At 36.2% G+C, this 18,496-nt stretch overlaps 1 protein-coding gene across 2 annotated transcripts in view; it reads left to right on the top strand.

Moving 5' to 3' along the window:
• Positions 1-18,496, top strand: part of creb5b (cAMP responsive element binding protein 5b) — an 88,411-nt gene that overhangs the window by 40,206 nt on the left and 29,709 nt on the right. For both annotated transcript variants that reach the window (XM_067393129.1, XM_067393132.1), the window contains exons 6-7: positions 9,100-9,226; positions 12,122-12,232. In XM_067393129.1, the coding sequence (XP_067249230.1) occupies positions 9,100-9,226; positions 12,122-12,232 (238 nt within the window). The remainder of the gene's footprint in view (positions 1-9,099; positions 9,227-12,121; positions 12,233-18,496) is intronic.

The following is an 18,496-nucleotide window of genomic DNA, read 5'->3' on the forward strand; positions in this document are numbered from 1 at the left end:
GGCCTTCAATCTATGTCACCGCAGCCTGTCAATGAAGTCCCTCCTCCGAACGGCTCTTTTTCATTGCCCCATCCCCACCGGTCTTTAATGAGACTCAGGCTCCTTCCCGGCCCTTCTCTGCTTGATTTATTTGATCAGATTCATATGATTCTACCCACTCTGCAGTCCTTGGGCCCGTGGCAAGCCCGTTCTCTCTCTCTCTGAGTGTGATTAAAGTGGTAAATCAGGGGCAGGTCCTGTGCTGTGTTTACTCGGAGCGCCAGGCAGCTGCAAGCTGTTTGGCCTCTCTCTGTTTCTCCCGCTGTTTAGGCCCATTGCCATGGAGACCGCACCACCGTCTCCCAGCGGCTGGAACCATGCCCTGGGCTGTTTTGGTTACATTCACACAGCGAATGTAAAAAAAAGAGAAACGTTTTTGCACCATCGCTGCTGCAGTGTCTGCTCAAGTTAGTGTGGTGCAATGAGTAAGAGCGAGAGAGAGAAAGAGAGAACATGGTATTCAGAGAGAGATGGTGAGAGAGTGTAGACTTAAAAAGAGAGATAGATGGGGAGAGGGTTGGGGGGGTTGGTGGGGGGTGCAAGAAGCCAAGAGCATTACATCATTGCTGGAACGGAGTCAGAAGGGAAGGATATGAGTCAGTGGGCTGACTGTGCCTGGCTCTCTCTCTCTCTCTCTCTCTCTCTCTCTTGCTCGCTCTCGTCTCTCTCCCTCACTGAAGTGGTAGTCAAGCCTCTTACACTGAAGTCACTTCAGTTGGGCATGTAGAAATGGATGAATGTGCTTAGAGTGGCGTTTAAACAGCGTTACGCTTTAAAATTTGTCTGACTTGTAAAATATGTTTAGGACAGCAGTAGATAGGTTGAATGCAACATGTATTGTTTATGTAAAGATCTGTAATTTTCTTGAATTCTTGGAATTCCCCTCTAGATTGAGTTTAAGAATGCACTGAATGTTACTATCCAGTATCTATTTTTCGAGATTATGTCTATATTAGAATGTATTGAATATCTATATCCAGAATCAAACTTGTTCTTTTTTTCCCCCTGCATTATGTCTAGGATGCATATGAATGCACTTTATTTTACAGTCCTGTTCTGCATGTGCATACTATGTACTTATAGCAATTACAATAACAGGGTTATAAATAGTTACTAACCTTGAACCTATCCCTAAACCTAACCTTAACCCATGTAGTTATTACCTTATATTACCAGTATTTTCTTGGGTAATTACACTGTAAGTACACTCTAAGTACACATACTGTAAAATAAAGTGTAACCGAATGTCTTTATCCAGAATCTACAATCTCTTATAATTATTTTTTAAGAGTTGTCTTTTAGAATGTATTCTAGAACTTACTGTGATTGTTCTTATACTTACAATGATTATGAAATATTAGGACAGCCATACAGAAGTTGAATGCAACATGTGCTTATAAAGGATTGAATTATGTGCAGAATCTGTAATTTTCTATTATTCTTGGAATTCCCCTCTAGAGAGAATGGTTAGTGTAGAGAATGCACTGAATGTCACTCTCTAGAGTAAAGAAACTTTCAGACCTTTTCTCTTTTTTATGTCTAGAATTCTATCCAGAATTCACAATACTTTTTTTTCTTTTAGATTGTATTCTAGAATGATTTGAAATTGATTATCTAAAATCTTACATTAAGGATCCTAGAAATTTTCTAGAGTTTTCTTTTAGATTATGTTCTAAAATGCATTGAATATATCACTAGCCAGAAAATATAATCTTCTGGAATTCTTTAAGAAGTTTCTATTAAATTCTGTTCTAGAATGTGTTCAATGTTTGTCTATGTATTACCTTCTAGAATTCTTCTGGAATTCCCTGCAATATTTAATTTTAGACTTTTAAATCTCCAAGGAATTCTTCAAGAGTTTTCCATTACATTTGTCATCTACACTGTAAAAAAAATCCCAGTAAAATTTACGGTAAAAAAACAGCAGCTGTGGTTGCCAGAAGTTTACCGTAAAAAATATAGTAGCAACGTAAATTTACGGTAAAATAACGTATTTCATTAACTGATATAATGTTAATTTACCAACCTAATGAAGTACTAATATCTGTTTTGTACCTTTATAATACACTGACAGTCACCAAACACAGTGGTGATAAGAGTCACATGATGAATCAAAGTTCATCACAAGCAGATTTTCCACAAGCTGAGAAGGGCAACACTAACATATAGAAGGTGCACACAGTGTCATTCACACACACACTAAACAACATCATGGTAACTAAGAAGAAACAGTTATTTCAACGAAAATATATCAAATGTGAAGTGTCACGCAGGGAATTGTGGGAATGTCAATGTACGTTTTTTCACTGTAAATTTTACAATGAATTGTTATTTTTCACTTCCAAAAACTGTGAATTTAACGGTATTTTACCGTAAAATTACATTAAATGTACCGTTAGATCTATTACAGTTATTCACCGTTTATAGTACGGAAACTTTCTGTAAACCAATTGACAGTTTTTTACCGCAGCATAAACTGTCTTTTACTGTTAAAATCACGGTCATTTTTTACAGTGTACAATTTACAGACTTCTAGAATTCTTTTCAATTATTCATTATATAAAATCTATGAACTTCAAGGATCCTAGAAATCCTCTACTGTAGGAATCTTCTAAAGAAGTTATTTTTTAGATTATTTTTTAAAAAATGCATTGAAAATGTCACCAGCATAATCTTCTAAAATTCATTAAGTTTCTTCCTTCCTTCCTAAATTAGTCTTTAGAAAAGAAGAATCTAGAATTCTTTTTTTTTGGTTTTTAGAATGCAGTGAACATCACTTCCTAAAATGTAGAAATATCTAGACAAAATATTCTAGAATTCTTCAAGAAATTTCACTTAGATTCTATTCTGAAATAATTGCATACATCATCTAGAATTTACGATCTTCTATAATTAGGCCTCATTCGTTAAAAACAAGCTGAAGGAGTAAATCATTCTCAAAGCTATTCTTGCATGAATGGTTGCACTGAATTGTATGTGACAATTCACACAGTCATTTTACGAAAGATTTAAACCGAAATGTTCCTTGTTTCAAGAGAAATGCCCCTATATTTTGTACTAGATTTCATTTTGTAAATGCTTGAACAAGTTACTCAGACTTTAGATTACCCTGAGATAACCCTATACGCAAGGAGAGTATGAAGTAACTTCTTCAACTTTCCAGACTTGAGGCTCTCTAGTAATGTCAGTGATGTTGGGTTTGGTGTCTATTCGCTCAGAGAGAGAAAGATAGTGGAGGATTCTTCTGAAATAAAGAGAGAAAAAGAAAAGACGGTGAGGAATAGAAAGGGAGGAGTGATGTCATGTTGGAACAGGGAGACAGTGTGTGTAATGTGAGAGGATAGGGTCAGGATTGCATTGTGTATGTGTGTGTTTTTGAGTGTGTCCGTATGCCCACCCCTCACCCTCCGGGGGTCTTATTATCCCCTCTGAAATGACAGCCTGTCATTAATACAAAATATATAGTACACCATTCGCACACTAACACACACAGACAGTCATGCTCTTGATGTACACCCACGTGAGGAGTATTTCTGGGAGTACGGAAAGTTTTTGTCCGTTCTGATATTTTGCTACTTTCATAACAGGCTTATTCTTTTCTCTGTTGACACACTCTTTATTTCTCTCTCGCCGAGGAGCAGATGAACGAGTTTGACAGGGAATCTGTATAGCATCTAAAGCGTCTTTCTTCCCGTTGGCCAGGTTGAGCTCTTAATTAGGACTGTTTCCTGTTCGCTGAGTTTTAATGTGCAGCGAGACTGGCCTGTAGAGAGTTGCCCTGATCTCTGTTTCCCACTCTCTATGTTGGCTGAATGGTGGCTCAGAGCTGAGCTGTGGCTGTTCTCCACCACAATAATGTAAATCCTTTTTTTTTTTTTACAAATAAATTCCCTTCTATTTGATTATTACACTAGAAACCAAAAGGAAACAAACTCTGCATCCTAGTATGCATACTACAATAAAGTAGGCAAAAAACAGAGTATGTACAGTACACTACCGTTCAAAAGTTTGGGATCGGTAAGATTTTTAATGTCTTTAAAAGAAGTTTCGTCTGCTCACCAAGGCTGCATTTATTTAATTAAAAATACAGTAAAATCAGTAATATTGTGAAATATTATTACAATTTAAAATAACTGTTTTCTATTTGAAAATATTTGAAAATGTAATTTATTCTTGTGATGGTAAAGCTGAATTTTCAGCATCATTACTCCAGTCTTCAGTGTCACATGATCCTTCAGAAATCATTCTAATATGCTGATTTGCTGCTCAAGAAACATTTATTGTATACAGATGTACAAAATATTTGTGTACAATATTTTTTTTTTTCAGGATTCTTTGATGAATAGAAAGTTCAAACGAACAGCGTTTATTTGAATTATAATCTTTTGTAACATTATAAATGTCTTTACTGTCACTTTTGATCGATTTAATGCATCCTTGCTGAAAAAAAAAATCTTTAAGTTCTTCTCAAAAAAAAATTTAAATAAAAATTAAAATTCTTGCTCACCCCAAACTTTTGAACGGTAGTGTATAATGCTACAAAAGTTTTGTATTTCAGATAAATGCTGTTCTTTTGAACTTTCTATTCATTAAGGAATCCTAAAAAAAAAAGTTGTTTTCAACATTGATAATAATAAGAAATGTTTATTGAGCAGCAAATCAGCATATTAGAATGATTTCTGAAGGATCATGTGACACTGAAGACTGGATGCTGAAAATTCAGCTTTTCCAACACAGAAATAAATTACATTTTATATTATATTCCAATAGAAAACAGTTATATTAAATTGTAATAATATTTCACAAGATTACTGTTTTTACTGTATTTTTAATTAAATAAATGCAATCTTGGTGAGCAGACAAAACTTCTTTTAAAAATATTAAAAATCTTACCGATCCCAAACTTTTGAATGGTAGTGTACAAATTCACAGTATTCATAAAAAGTATCCAGATGACCTACTATTATGAAATTTCAAAGTGTGCATCAAGTAGACACTTTATTATTCATTGAGATAGAGATGAGTTGTGAATGGCAGTGAAGTGACGCAATGCTAGTTCACATTACAATGAAAACAAGGCGAATGTACTATTTCCAGATTATTTACTACACATATAGACTATATAGAACATACTTTTTAACAGTAGTGAAGTAAGTACTTATTCAAAAGTTCATGTGATTTTGGATGCAGTGTGTTTTGTGGTGGTTAATGAGTGCAGGTTTTCTATTATTAGCGGAATGCTAATGTTGTTAGCATCTTTTTTTGCTAAATATGCAAGAGTGAAGGAATAGTTCACTGCAAAATGAAACTTCTCTCATCGTATACTCACCTTCATGTCATTTATTTGTACTTACTGTCTTCGTGGAACACCAGAAATAATAATTTTGCTGGATATCTTTTCCATACAATGAAAGTGAATGAGATTGGGGCTGTCAAGATCCAAATATGACAAAAAAGTCCAATAAAAGTAGTTCATATAACCTGTGAACTATTCCAAGTATTGTGAACCTGAATATAAGGGAATGCAAATTAGATTTGACAGTCGAGGGGAATATTTCTACCAAATAACAATTTCTGTTTGGGTCTGTTACAAAACTATCGAATGGTTTCTGAAGGTTTGTTGTTGTAGTTTGCAATTTTGAAGCTTCATTGTATGGAAAAGAGTTTCTTCCCACAACAAAGAAAATGTGAGTTTCATTTAGGGGTGAACTACTCCTTTAAAAAATGAGCCAAATCTCAGCTGGGTGTGTATATGTGTGTTTCAGAGATGTGAGGTTGTTAAGCATGTGATGGATTGGAGTGTTAGACACAAATGACAATATGTCAGAATGTTAATGACCGTATGTGCTTGTGTGTGTGTGTGTGTGTGTGTGTGTGTGTGTGTGTGTGTGTGTGTGTGTGTATATGTACACAGTAATCATGCAGTGTAAATGCTGCTATTTAGGCCGGATAAATGCAGGTATTTGTTCAGGTGGGGACCCCCTCCTTTCCCTTTCAGCTGTCCGTCAGCCCTCCAATCAGACCGAAATAATGCTTGTCATCTGAGGCTAAAGGTTATTCAGACAAGCTGCGTTTCTCCACACTGTGGTGGTCCAAGCATACAGAACGGCATAATGGTGACGTTAGTGAGTGCTATATCTGACACATTCTACTTAAATATCAGTGCGGTCAGGGGAAGTGTTCCAGAGAGGAAGTTGTGTGGTTGGTGTGTTGAAACTGCATATTGCGTGTCACATCTAAGGTTATGTTAAGTGAGAGAGAAAACATTTTATAGACGTGTATTGTATTATGCTATTAAACTTTCTCATGTGTTTGCAGACTTCACTAACTGTGAGAGAGATCTGTAACATGCTGATATGTCAAATTCATCTCTGCATCTTTTTGTATTCATCCATACCCAGGCTTTTATTAAAGCACACAGGCTTTGATTAGCTTTAAAGCAAGAGCCAGTAAACCTCCATTGAGAGCTTCCAGCAGAACGTCTCTTGCTGGGAAAGCCATTCTGCCTCTCTGTGCATGCCTGACTGTGTGTTATTACTTCTTAAAGTGATAGTTCACCCTAAAATTTATATTCTGTTATTGGGTCAATGACATTACACTTAAAGGGTTAGTTCACCCAAATATCAAAATTCTGTCATTATTACTCACTCTCATGTCGTTCCATACATGTAAGACCTTCGTTCATCTTCGGTACACAAATTGAGAAATTTTTGATGAAATCCGATGGCTCAGTGAGGCCTCCATTGATAGCAAGATAATTAACACTTTCAGATGTCCAGAAAGCTACTAAAGACGTATTTAAAACAGTTCATGTGACTACAGTGGTTCGACCTTAATGTCATGACAACACAAAATAACGACTTTATTCAACAATATCTAGTGATGGCTGATTTCAAAATACTTCTTCATGAAGCTTCGAAGCTTTATGACTCTTTTGTTTCGAATCAGTGGTTCGGAGCGTGTATCAAACTGACAAAGTCACATGAACCATTGAAATTTCAAAACGTTTCGAAACACTTATATAATGTAACAAAGCCTCGTTTACTGAAATGAACATGACTTTGGCAGTTTGATTCACGCTCCAAACAACTGATTCGAAACAAAAGATTTGTTAAGCTTCGAAGCTTCATGAAGCAGTATTTTGAATTCGCCCATTACTAGATATTGTTGAATTAAGTCGTTATTTATTTTTTTTGCCGCACAAAAAGTATTCTCGTCGCTTCAAAACATTAAGGTTGAATCACTGTAGTCACATGAACTGTTTTAAATATGTCTTTATTACATTTCTGGGCATCTGAAAGCATTAATTATCTTAATTATCTATAATTATCTGGCAATGCAGATACTGAGCCATCAGATTTCATCAGAAATGTCTTAATTTGTGTTCTGAAGATGAACGAAGGCCTTATGTTTGTAGAATGACATGAGGGTGAGTAATTAATGACAGAATTTTTGGGTGAACTAACCCTTTAATTATTTGTCCTATCTGTTATTTATTTATTTAATTATTTTTTAAACCCTGCAGAACCTCATGACTGTGTATTGGGGTCAATGAGTCTCTTAAAATATCAAATATCAGTCTTTCTATGACAAGGCACGGTTAGTTCAGGTTGTAAAATGGTCATGTGACTCCCCATGCAAGCCATAGTGATATTTATTATTAAAATTCATGATATCTGTGAAAAAATAGCTATAATTATTAAAATATGTACACATATTCAAAGTGTATGGAAAATACATTTTTGCATAATGGTTACACCACTTCACAATTTTAGAGCAATTTTATTCAAGTTTTTAAAAATCGTACGAAACATGAATACAAAGAGAGTACATTTCTCAAAATTAGTTTGTTTTTTAAAATTATAGATACTTTTATAGACGGGGTGCACATAAGTGGTACGCAGGTGCGCATGCGCAGTAAAAATAAACGATGCGCACCAGGAAACAGAGGGAAGTGCTTTTGAGTACCAACATTTTTGAGGACCGGTTCACAGGGACACGTTTACTTACTGGAGTAGGATTTGTCTTCATCTCTGGTAAGATAGCAATCATGATGATAAGTGTGTTCTTTAAGTTAATACGTGATCCGTACGGATAAGGTCCAACGGTTTGACAAGCATATGATTCGTGGATTAACTGATTAACTAAATTTAACCGTCATAGAGTGAAAGTTTATCATTTGGACGTGTTTTGTCTCGCCAATTAACACATTCAAACGATTTTAAAAGCGGAAGAAGAGGCGAGGCTGTGCGCACAGCCTCACACCCCCGAGTGCGCGCACACAGAGAGAAAGCGTCAGCGCTTGAACACCGAATTAATTCCTCTTTCGCGTTCACTTGCGCTGGAACGGACACATACACACAAAAATATGTCAAAACATTGGCAAGTATTCTACCGGTTATATCATAAGTGAACAGTTGAGAAAGAAACCGGATTTGTGTCAGTTATTCGGTCCGTGCTTTCCTTCTTAAAGTGACAGCAGCCTTTGCTGTTGTCTGTGTCATTAATGTTAGTAAAATAAAATAAATTATAAAAACATCAGCTACCATGTTCGAGAGAAAAGAAGATAGTGAGGAGAGCAGTCAGGAGGAAAGTGATGAGGACAGCTTTTAGGATAAGTGTGTCGCGTAAAGCACCAAGCAACATCTCCAGGTGCTCCCTTGAGAACCAGACCAAAAAAGTTATGTGCACCCCTGTATATATATAATATATTTAAATGTTATTAATGACATATATATATTGTATAGAAAAGAGCAATTTGGAGTTTCTGCTAAATGTCTCCTAAATATCTCATAAGAAAGAAAAAGCCTCATAGAACAACATGAGTAAATATAAACAGAATTGTCATTTTTCGATGAAGTAAGACCAAATGAGGCACTGAAAATTCTTAAGAACTATGACAAATGAGAACTGAATTTACTGCCCGCATGATACAAATTCCTAATAATTGCAAATGTTTAGTGTTTGTGACGTTAGTTTCCTAAGAAGTTTCATCTGAGGAAATAGGTTAATCCCACTTTTTTTTCATTTTTCTTTCTCTTTTGTTTCTCTCTTTCTTAGGCCAGTGCCTGGTTCACTTTCCTCGTTGCTGCACCTGAGGAACAGACAGCGACAGCCATTGCCGGCCTCCATGCCTGGCACACTGCCTGACCCCACTATGCAAGGATCGTCTGCTGTTCTGATGCCTGTGAGATCATAAATACACCCACAATAACACACACAATGCATTTGCACTTCCCAGTCGTGGTTTTCTGATGCGTCTGACAACCGAAACGCATTAATACGTACACAAACTCATCTTTCATACACCATTCTCATGCTTTTCTCAGCAGTCTGCTTTAAATTAATGCCTTTTCCAGTACCGTGGCCCATATCAGTGGCTGTTTTATCAGGAAGCCCATCAGCCGAGGTGTAATTTTCTACCAAAGCCCGATCTGTTTTAATTCTATTTCAGAAATGTCAATAGGAACCTGAATGCAGGCTGAGGAGTGTGTGTGTGTGTGTGTGTGTGTGTGTGTGTATGTGTGTGAGAGAGAGAGCGAGCCACCCATATCAGGGTTCTAATGACACAACACATGTTCTCATTGTAACATAAGCCAGTCCATGTTGGCTATAGAGGTAAAAGCACAGAGTTGATTAAATTAAAGTAGGACGTTTTTTCTCTCGATTGACATCCCAAGAAAGGGGTGCAGGGTGGGGTGATATTTTTAAACCAAATATTCCTCCAATAATTACAGCGGACTGCTGTGCTTTCACCCTGCAATAGGTCATCAGGGGGTTGGAAAGGGGGGTTGGAGGGAGATCTTGGAGGTCTTGGGTTTTAGTAACAGGACCCCCAGTCTCTCAATCTCACACACACACACATACACACATTGAAAGTACCATTTTACAGTTTCCCTCACCTTAAACTGAACGTAAATCACCGGCACACTCTTTGTATGAGTGCAAACATCTAAAACCTCAATTTCAGCCTTTTAGTCGCATTTAATTGAGACTTTCTGAATTAAGATATTCTGTCATTCTCACTGAACTGAGCTTTGGTTGAGTTTGCGGTCTTGTTAATAGTCCTATTTTAAGTTTCACACTTCTGCAGTATTCAGCTTCCTCTCTTAGCTTCTCTTTGACTGCTGCTTCTCCCTCAGAGTTGCGGAATATGCATCGATACACACATAAAACCACATGCACATATTTACCTAGCTATCTAAATGTGATGTTCGGCCATTGACTTTTACATATAAAGCTTTTTTAAATACTAAAGTGTGACCCTAAACCTAAAATAACTTTTAATAATAATGAAATAATAAATATTTAAATAAAAATTAAACTATTTAGATTATAAATAAATATTAATTCATAATTTTAACCCACTTTTCCCTTTGATGAAAGGTAAAGCTACTTTTATTACTTTTTACTACTTTTTATTACTCTTTATTACGTATTGTCAAATTGTTTCTAAACCATATAAAACGTATAAATAAATACAAATGTAATAATAATGTAATACTTACATTATAACATCATAAATAAATATGACATAATATTTTTGGGGTTTTTAGACTAAAAACATATACTGAATGAAAATATCATAAACCAAATTTCTCCTTGAGAATGTTCCTAAGAGAAGAGTTAGTCATTTAACTAGACAGACTAGTAAGACTGAACTAATTGTAGTGACGCTTTTCAGTAATTTTGTCCCCAAAGTAATGTTAAAGGGGACCTATTATGTCCCTTTTCACAAGATGTAATATAAGTCTCTGGTGTCCCAAGAATGTGTTTGTGAAGTTTCAGCTCAAAATACCCCACAGATTATTTCTAGCTTGTCAAATTTATCCCTATTTGGGTTTGAGCAAAAACATGCCATTTTGTGTGTGTCCCTTTAAATGCAAATGAGTTTCCAAAAGAGGGCGGAGCTTTAACAGCTCACGCTTCACTTACTCAACAACAACAAAGCTGGAGAATCTCACGCAGCCAAAATGATGATTGTCAGTAATGGTGTTCAGCCTTACATTGTTCAAACCGGAGTCGGATACTGATGGAGAGACTCAGAAAGAGTCCTTAAAAAGTGATTTCTGTAAAAGAAAATATCTCCCTTTGCATTGAACTTTGAGCATTGTAACTTTCAGTCCCTACAGAAAAACGCGATTATGCGATCGCCTGATTTAACGCATAATCAGCCAAAGTCCGCATATTTATGCGGGGGTCGCATTTTTTCAAATACGGCGCACTTTCGCCGCATAAATTGCAGATTTCAGCAAGCAAAATATGCGGGGTTAAGATATATATACATATATCTTAGCAGAAAGTTGAAAAATGTTGCATTTACTTCACACAAGTAAAGTGCCATTATTTCCCCCTATTGCCATGGGAACCTTATGAAGTGACGTAATTACGCAACGTGAACATCATCTGCAAACCCCGCGGTGAAACCAGGGTGAAACCATGATGAAGCACGCAAATCATTTTCATTTGCCAACAAAAATAAGCGCAAAAGACCGCTCGAAGCAGTTTCCCGGTGTGTTACATGACAGTGGGGGCAAATTATTTTGCACTCCGTGCAACTGCGTGTTGGACCACAGACGGAAGTTTGAGCCATGTGTTAATTAAGGTCTGAAATAAAACAGATTGAGAACTTAAATATTCTGTGATTTAGTATGCTTGCTTATCATAGGAAGTAATAAGAAATGACTCTTTACATTAAGGTAGTAGTAGCCTAGTGAAAACAGGGTGTTTTTGCATAAAATTGCAAAAATATCCCGCATATTCCATTGCATTTTTTAAGAAAACGTGCCGCATAATCAAGGATTTTTGCCCGCAACAATCACAAAAAAAATCTGCGTTTTTCTGGAGGGACTGAACTTTGCATATGTTGTTTATGCTCAAACAGCAACATTACACACTAACTAAAGTTAAAAAAGTGAAATCATAATCAAGGACCCCTTGAAAAACGTGCACACTTACATTGTATCTTGCTGTGTAATTGCTGTGTTTCAACATTTTCAAAATCAAAATGATTTTTATTCAGTTTGTTTCATGCAATGATGCGTTTGATTCTAAAGTATTATATTCATATTTGTGGGTACAGATGGAGAGGCAAATGTCTATGGGCTCCAACATGATGGGCATGCAAGGCCCCGCCCACAGCAGCTCATGCTCCTCCCCTCATGTTCCATCCATGCACTCAGAAGCAAAGCTGGTGAGTCAGTCAGTGCACACACATCAACACACATGCATATTTTCCTGCTTGCCTGGCCTGTATGATTTGGTTTGTGCTCATTATTATCATCTGTTATTGTCACGGAACTAGTCACCTGTATAAGATACACAACACAAGCATGTGTAAGCATAAAAAAACTTCTTTCTTTCTGTTGCTCATAAACAAATGCACGCATCCGCACACACACATAGACACACACTCATGTCTTTCTCTCTGTTACTGCAAAGTATGCCAGCTTGTCCGATGTATATCTTGATGCCCTGAACATACACTTGTGCCTTGGCTGCTTGTTAGCACTAGTTTGGCATGGTGGTGATCTCATCCGAAACAAAGCAGCCAGTCAGAGCTCACGGAGACATAGAGAACGAGAAAAAGAGGAAGAGGAAGAAACAGACTGGTGGAGAAACCCTGAAGGAGGGTCTATAAGAATTGAAAGAAAAGGAATATTTGTTTTTTTTTACTAGTGCTGTCAAATCGATTAATCTCATCTAACATAAAAATTTGTAAATATATATATATATATATATATATATATATATATATATATATATATATATATATATATATATATATATATATAATATTATATCTCATGTTTAACCACAGACACAGTGGCAAATCCCTGAAGCACTGGCCGAAATTAAGCTGTTCTCGGCGGGTACACGATCACTGGAGCTCGCATCCCGAAAACAAATTGTAAAATAGGCTCTATGATTAAATATGAGTCACATATTTCAGGTCTAAACAACTATATTCTTGCTTTAAAAAAACTCTTAAAAACTACAGTTTGTGGTACAACAAGTGTAGTATTCGCAAAAATTATAGTGGATTTGCTTGGCCGCCATGATAGTCGCTTCAAAAGTGATACAAGCGGTGAAAAGGTAAGAGTGCTGTTACCACTAAAATTTTGCACGGCTAACAGCCAATCAGATTCGAGAACCAGAAATAACTTGTATAAATACACATATGTTTACAAACTTTTATGTTCGATGCGATTAATAGTGATTAATCGATTTGACAGCATTCTTTTTTATACGTTTCATCAATTTGTCCAAATGATTTTTGGTTCTCTAGCTGCTATAGGAATGTACTAAACTTACACCATACCAAGCTGTTAGTGGCTTTAACTGCTAAAGAATCAAAAATGTAATAATTGCATAATCAATGTGTGTATATATATTACATTATATATTATATATATGTCTGTGTGTGTATATTAACTTGTAAACAATCTTTTATGTTAGATGCGATTAATCAAGATTAATCAATTTGACAACATTAACACACACACACACACACATACACATTTACAAACTTTTATGTAAGATGCGATTCATCGATTTGACAGCACTAATACACACACGCACACATTTACTAACTTTTATGTTAGATGCGATTAATCGCGATTAATCCTTTTTTGACAGCACTACTAAAATTTAAATTGTTACTTGGTGAAAATCATTCAAAAAGCTCATTTGCATTTATGACAGCCCCCGTCTCCATGTATGGAAATAACATTATTACTTTTTTGTCCCATGTAAGAAAATAATACCGGTTTGGAACTACATAAGGATGAGTAAATGATGACTGTGAACTATTCCAGGACTGTTACATCCGTCTGCCTGGATTTGTACAGTTACCATAGATCCCTGTTAAGTATGTGGCTGCTCACACGTTTTATTTGAGCTTCATAGCGGTGGCAAGAGGATCAGGAAGACAGATTTGGTAATTAGATTAAAATCCACTAATTATACCATGTAATAATCCGGTATTTGTGGATTTGGAATTGGACTCAGGAGGGAGTTAATTATTTTGCTCTGAGAAAAAGGGGAGCGCAGACATTTCGTGAAAGGACGTGGCTGAGATGAATAGAGAAAAACAATACAAGATAAAAGACAGAAAAGGAGGGAGAGTGTCTGTATGTCAAAGCATGAGTGATGATTCTGATGGTGGAAAGAGCGTTCGAAGAGCACTTAACTCTCTCTCCTTCTCTCTGTCCCGCTGGAGATTGATCACCATGTGTATTTTTTAATCCTTTCGTTTGTTGCCATGGTAACGGGCAGGGGGAGCATAATATTACTTTAATGTGCAGTCTTATCTGTCCCCTGGCTGGACTCCAGGCACATCCCCCCCTCCCTGCCTCTCTCTCGGCCCTGATTGTAATTGAATTATAAATTCCTTTTTTTTTCTCTTTTGCTCCGACACATGAAACCATTTGTTTTAAGCTTTCAAGAGCCACTAAAACAATCTTATAGGAAGAATTAAACATGGGTCATTCTGCTTTTGAATGCTTAAGAATGTAAATACGTATATATAAATATAAAAATTGCAGTTCACATGTACTGTAAATGAAATATTAAAGTGATATGTGTAAAGTCTTATTAAATGAAATTTAATTTAATATTATAATTTAATATTTTATATATATATATATATATATATATATATAAGACCTTTTTCTTTTTTTCTTAATTTTTTTCTTAAATTTTTCTTTTTCTTTAAAAAATTGAATTATCTTTAATTAAATACTAATTATCTAACTAAATTTGCTTGAAAAACAATATGTACTATATGTAAAGTCATCATGACATTTAATTTAATATTATATATATATATATATATATATATATATATATATATATATATATATATATATATATATATAAGCCTATTTTTTTCTTACATTTTTATGATTTTTTAAAAAAAAATCTCGTAATTTTTTTGATTATTGATAGAAAAAAAAGATTTCTTAATAAAAAATTAAAAAAAGTAAAATTAATTAAAAAATGAAAAATGAAAAAACAAGTCTTAATATCTTACACAATTCTGATTCTCTTGTTTAAATGAGTTTTAGATATTTAATTTTTTTTTTTTATTCCTTTTTTGTAGTAATTATTATGGCATTGGCGCCTATGCATCTGGCATAGCGGTGACTGTTACTGTCAGGTGACCTGTTCTGGTGTGATCAGAGCCATGTGTCCCCCACACGGCCCGGCCCGGCCCAGCACAACCCCAGTGTGGAGATCCAGCCCTAATCTCATTATACAGAGATGTTGACTTATTCCAAATGGGAAATATCTCCCCCAACTGTAACCTCATACCCAACCCTCAGCCACAAGAGAGAAAGAGAGAGAGAGAGAGAGAGAGAGAGGGCCGAACTAGAGAACATGCAGAAAGCGAGAGACAGAGGAAAGTGAAAGACTGTGTATGTGAGAAAGACAGCGAGAGTGTGTGAGAAGATGGTATGTTAGGTGGTAGATCAGTGTGCAGATGTGTGTGTGCGTGTGTGTGTGTCTGTGCTCTTTGGCCAAATTGATTTTGTGGTGGGCCAGGGGGTCTCCGGTGGAAAAAAAAACCTGCTAAAAGTGCTTTTGTTCCCACGGGACCGCTGTCAGATCGTCACACACACACACACACACACACAGCGCTGTATGGCAGAGTGCCTTGCTGTCTTCATTCTCTGTGGTTAAGGTGTCATTTATCTCAGGCCAGATGTGGATGAGCAGGCTCTTGTGTTTGTGGCTGTTTTGCTCTTGGGCTGAGCAGCAGAATATTTATTATTAATGAAGTCACTGATTATATGTTTCAGATATCCAGTTGTTCGATGTGCTGGGCAGATGTAGTTTCTCTCTTGGTTTCCCCATTATGATATATTTTCATAGACATATACTCAACTAAACAACACACTGTATATCTCACATAACCAAGCAGCACATGTGCTCTGTGCCCGGTCATTTTATTTTTCCTTCACATGCTGTGTTTTGATACATGAAAGTTCTGGTGTCTGTGGAAAAGGAAGCACAAATGCTCTTATCAGAGAGAGGAAAAGACCTGTGTATGTGCCAGCTGAACCCTGTCAAAGTCAGTGCGGATCCACTTTCAGTTCCACCACTGTTTTGGCTTGTGCAGGGTTTTGAAAGAAAAAAGTTTTTGGCAGTTATATACTGTATACAGCTTACAACTTCCTTTGAAACATTAGTATGTAAATATTTGCGTAGAGCTATAAACTATTATAAAGGGATCTTTGAAATACAGAATATGAGAGTATGAGAGTCTTAATCTGTATTTTGAGTTTTTGAGAAAAAAAAATAATAAAGGGCTCAAAGGATTTTTTTCTACTAGTTCAAATTTTTACTTGCCCTGCCACAACTTTCACTGGCGCCACCACAAATAATAAAATAAAATAAAACAGGTCTAGTTATTATTTCTGTTGTTTTTGACCTATGTGACATTATTAAATAAGGTTATGACACCAAAAACTATTAGCCTAACTCATATAAATTTCAAATATTGTTAAAGAAAAGTAAACAATCAGAAATAAAATAAGAACAAATAATGAAAGTACGAACAATAGAACAAATAAATACAACAGAAAAAAAAACATACAAATGAAATAAACAGTGCTTTTCAGGTTTTTCATGTTGGTCTAACAGTATTTTCAGGTACAGAAATTGAAAAAAACATAGTGCATAGTCTTCACCATATTAATTAAATACAGATAAATCCTTATTAAAGTTACATTTATTCAGTCAAGAGCAGTGAGTGATTTTCTTTTCTTTGTCCTTTGTTGTTTGATTAAGGTCGGGTGCACACTGTACAATTTATAATCGTCCTTTACGACTGTTGCTTGTCAGACTGTACGAACATGATCCCCTCTGTAAGCCATGTCACACTGTGGGATCTCAGTTGTTATTAATGTCAGACTGTACGGCAGTCAAGACGTGTTACAAACGGATGCACGCAAGAATTGCGTGAGTTTTACATCATCAATCTGTGACACGTTGGGTGACTCTGAGCTGCATTTACATTTGGTGAGTGACTAGCAAGCAAAATCTCTAGCGTTAATTTTGATCATGTCTTTTCTTGAAAAGAAAACTGGAAAATAATGGAGACGTGTGTGTGTGGAGCAAGTGGTGGTTTGTTGTTGTGTCACAATTGTGTTGTCATAGGAGAAGTCACACCACAGGACTGTGCGTCAAATCTTCTGACATTGGCAGAATTTGATCACAATGGTCATTAATCGGCTGTCGGCGAATATATATATAACTAGCTAACAAAGACTTTAGATTTTGGCCTCGGATCGGCTTAACATTAAAAACACAGAGGAGCAGCAGGAGTATTAGGCTGCTGTCACTTTAAGACAGATTGCACGGATCTAATATACTGTTACACATGCGTTTTTTTTTCTCAACTTTTTACGTTCACTTAAAGGGTTAGTTCACCCAAAAATGAAAATGATGTCATTAATGACTCACCCTCATGTCGTTCCACACCCGTAAGACCTCCGTTCATCTTCAGAACACAGTTTAAGATATTTTAGATTTAGTCCGAGAGCTTTCTGTCCCTCCATTGAAAATGTGTGTACAGTATACTGTCCATGTCCAGAAAGGTAATAAAAACATCATCAAAGTAGTCCATGTGACATCAGAGGGTCAGTTAGAAGTTTTTGAAGCAGCTAAAATACATTTTGGTCCAAAAATAGCAAAAACTGCGACTTTATTCAGCATTGTCTTCTCTTCCGGGTCTGTTGTATATCCGCTTTCACTCCACAGTGACGCTGCTGCTTCTTCTTCTTTCCTGTTTTACGGCGGTCGGCATCCGGCTTATTGGTGCATTACCGCCCCCTTCTGCTCCGGACAGTGACGCGATTAGGACATCCGCGACATGCACACCTACACACCATTTTAAAAAATATAGCAATACCAAAATACAAACAATGTAGAAAAGCTTGAATACAACATGTGTCTCCCTCAGACTGTAAACGAAGCTCGGGCGCACTAGATAACACGTCATCAGTGTCACTGTGAGACTCACAAGCTCTCAGACTAAAATATCTTAATTTGTATTCCGAAGATGAACGGAGGTTTTACAGGTTTGGAACGACATGAGGGTGAGTCATTAATGACAGAATTTTCCTTTTTGGGTGAACTAACCCTTTAAGGCATTACCAACGGTTTGTACTAGGATACTCGCCAAGATGGGCTTTTTGGTGTCATTTTGTATGAATGTGTCTGTTTGAGTGTAATTCAAGCCAATTTAAATGTTCAAGTGCAAGAAGATGTGAAAGAGAACTCAATTCAGTATTCACACGCTGTCTGAGACGCGGCTTTCTGGGCATGCGCTCCAGATGTGTACACACAAAACTTCTCAAACAGTGTGCAAGTACTGAATTGAGTTCTCTTTCGCATCTTCTTATGCTTGAATATTTAAAACGTGCAAATGATAAACTTCCGTGACAATGCA

The sequence above is a fragment of the Chanodichthys erythropterus genome, chromosome 2, assembly GCF_024489055.1.
Source record: "Chanodichthys erythropterus isolate Z2021 chromosome 2, ASM2448905v1, whole genome shotgun sequence".
Taxonomy (NCBI): domain Eukaryota; kingdom Metazoa; phylum Chordata; class Actinopteri; order Cypriniformes; family Xenocyprididae; genus Chanodichthys; species Chanodichthys erythropterus.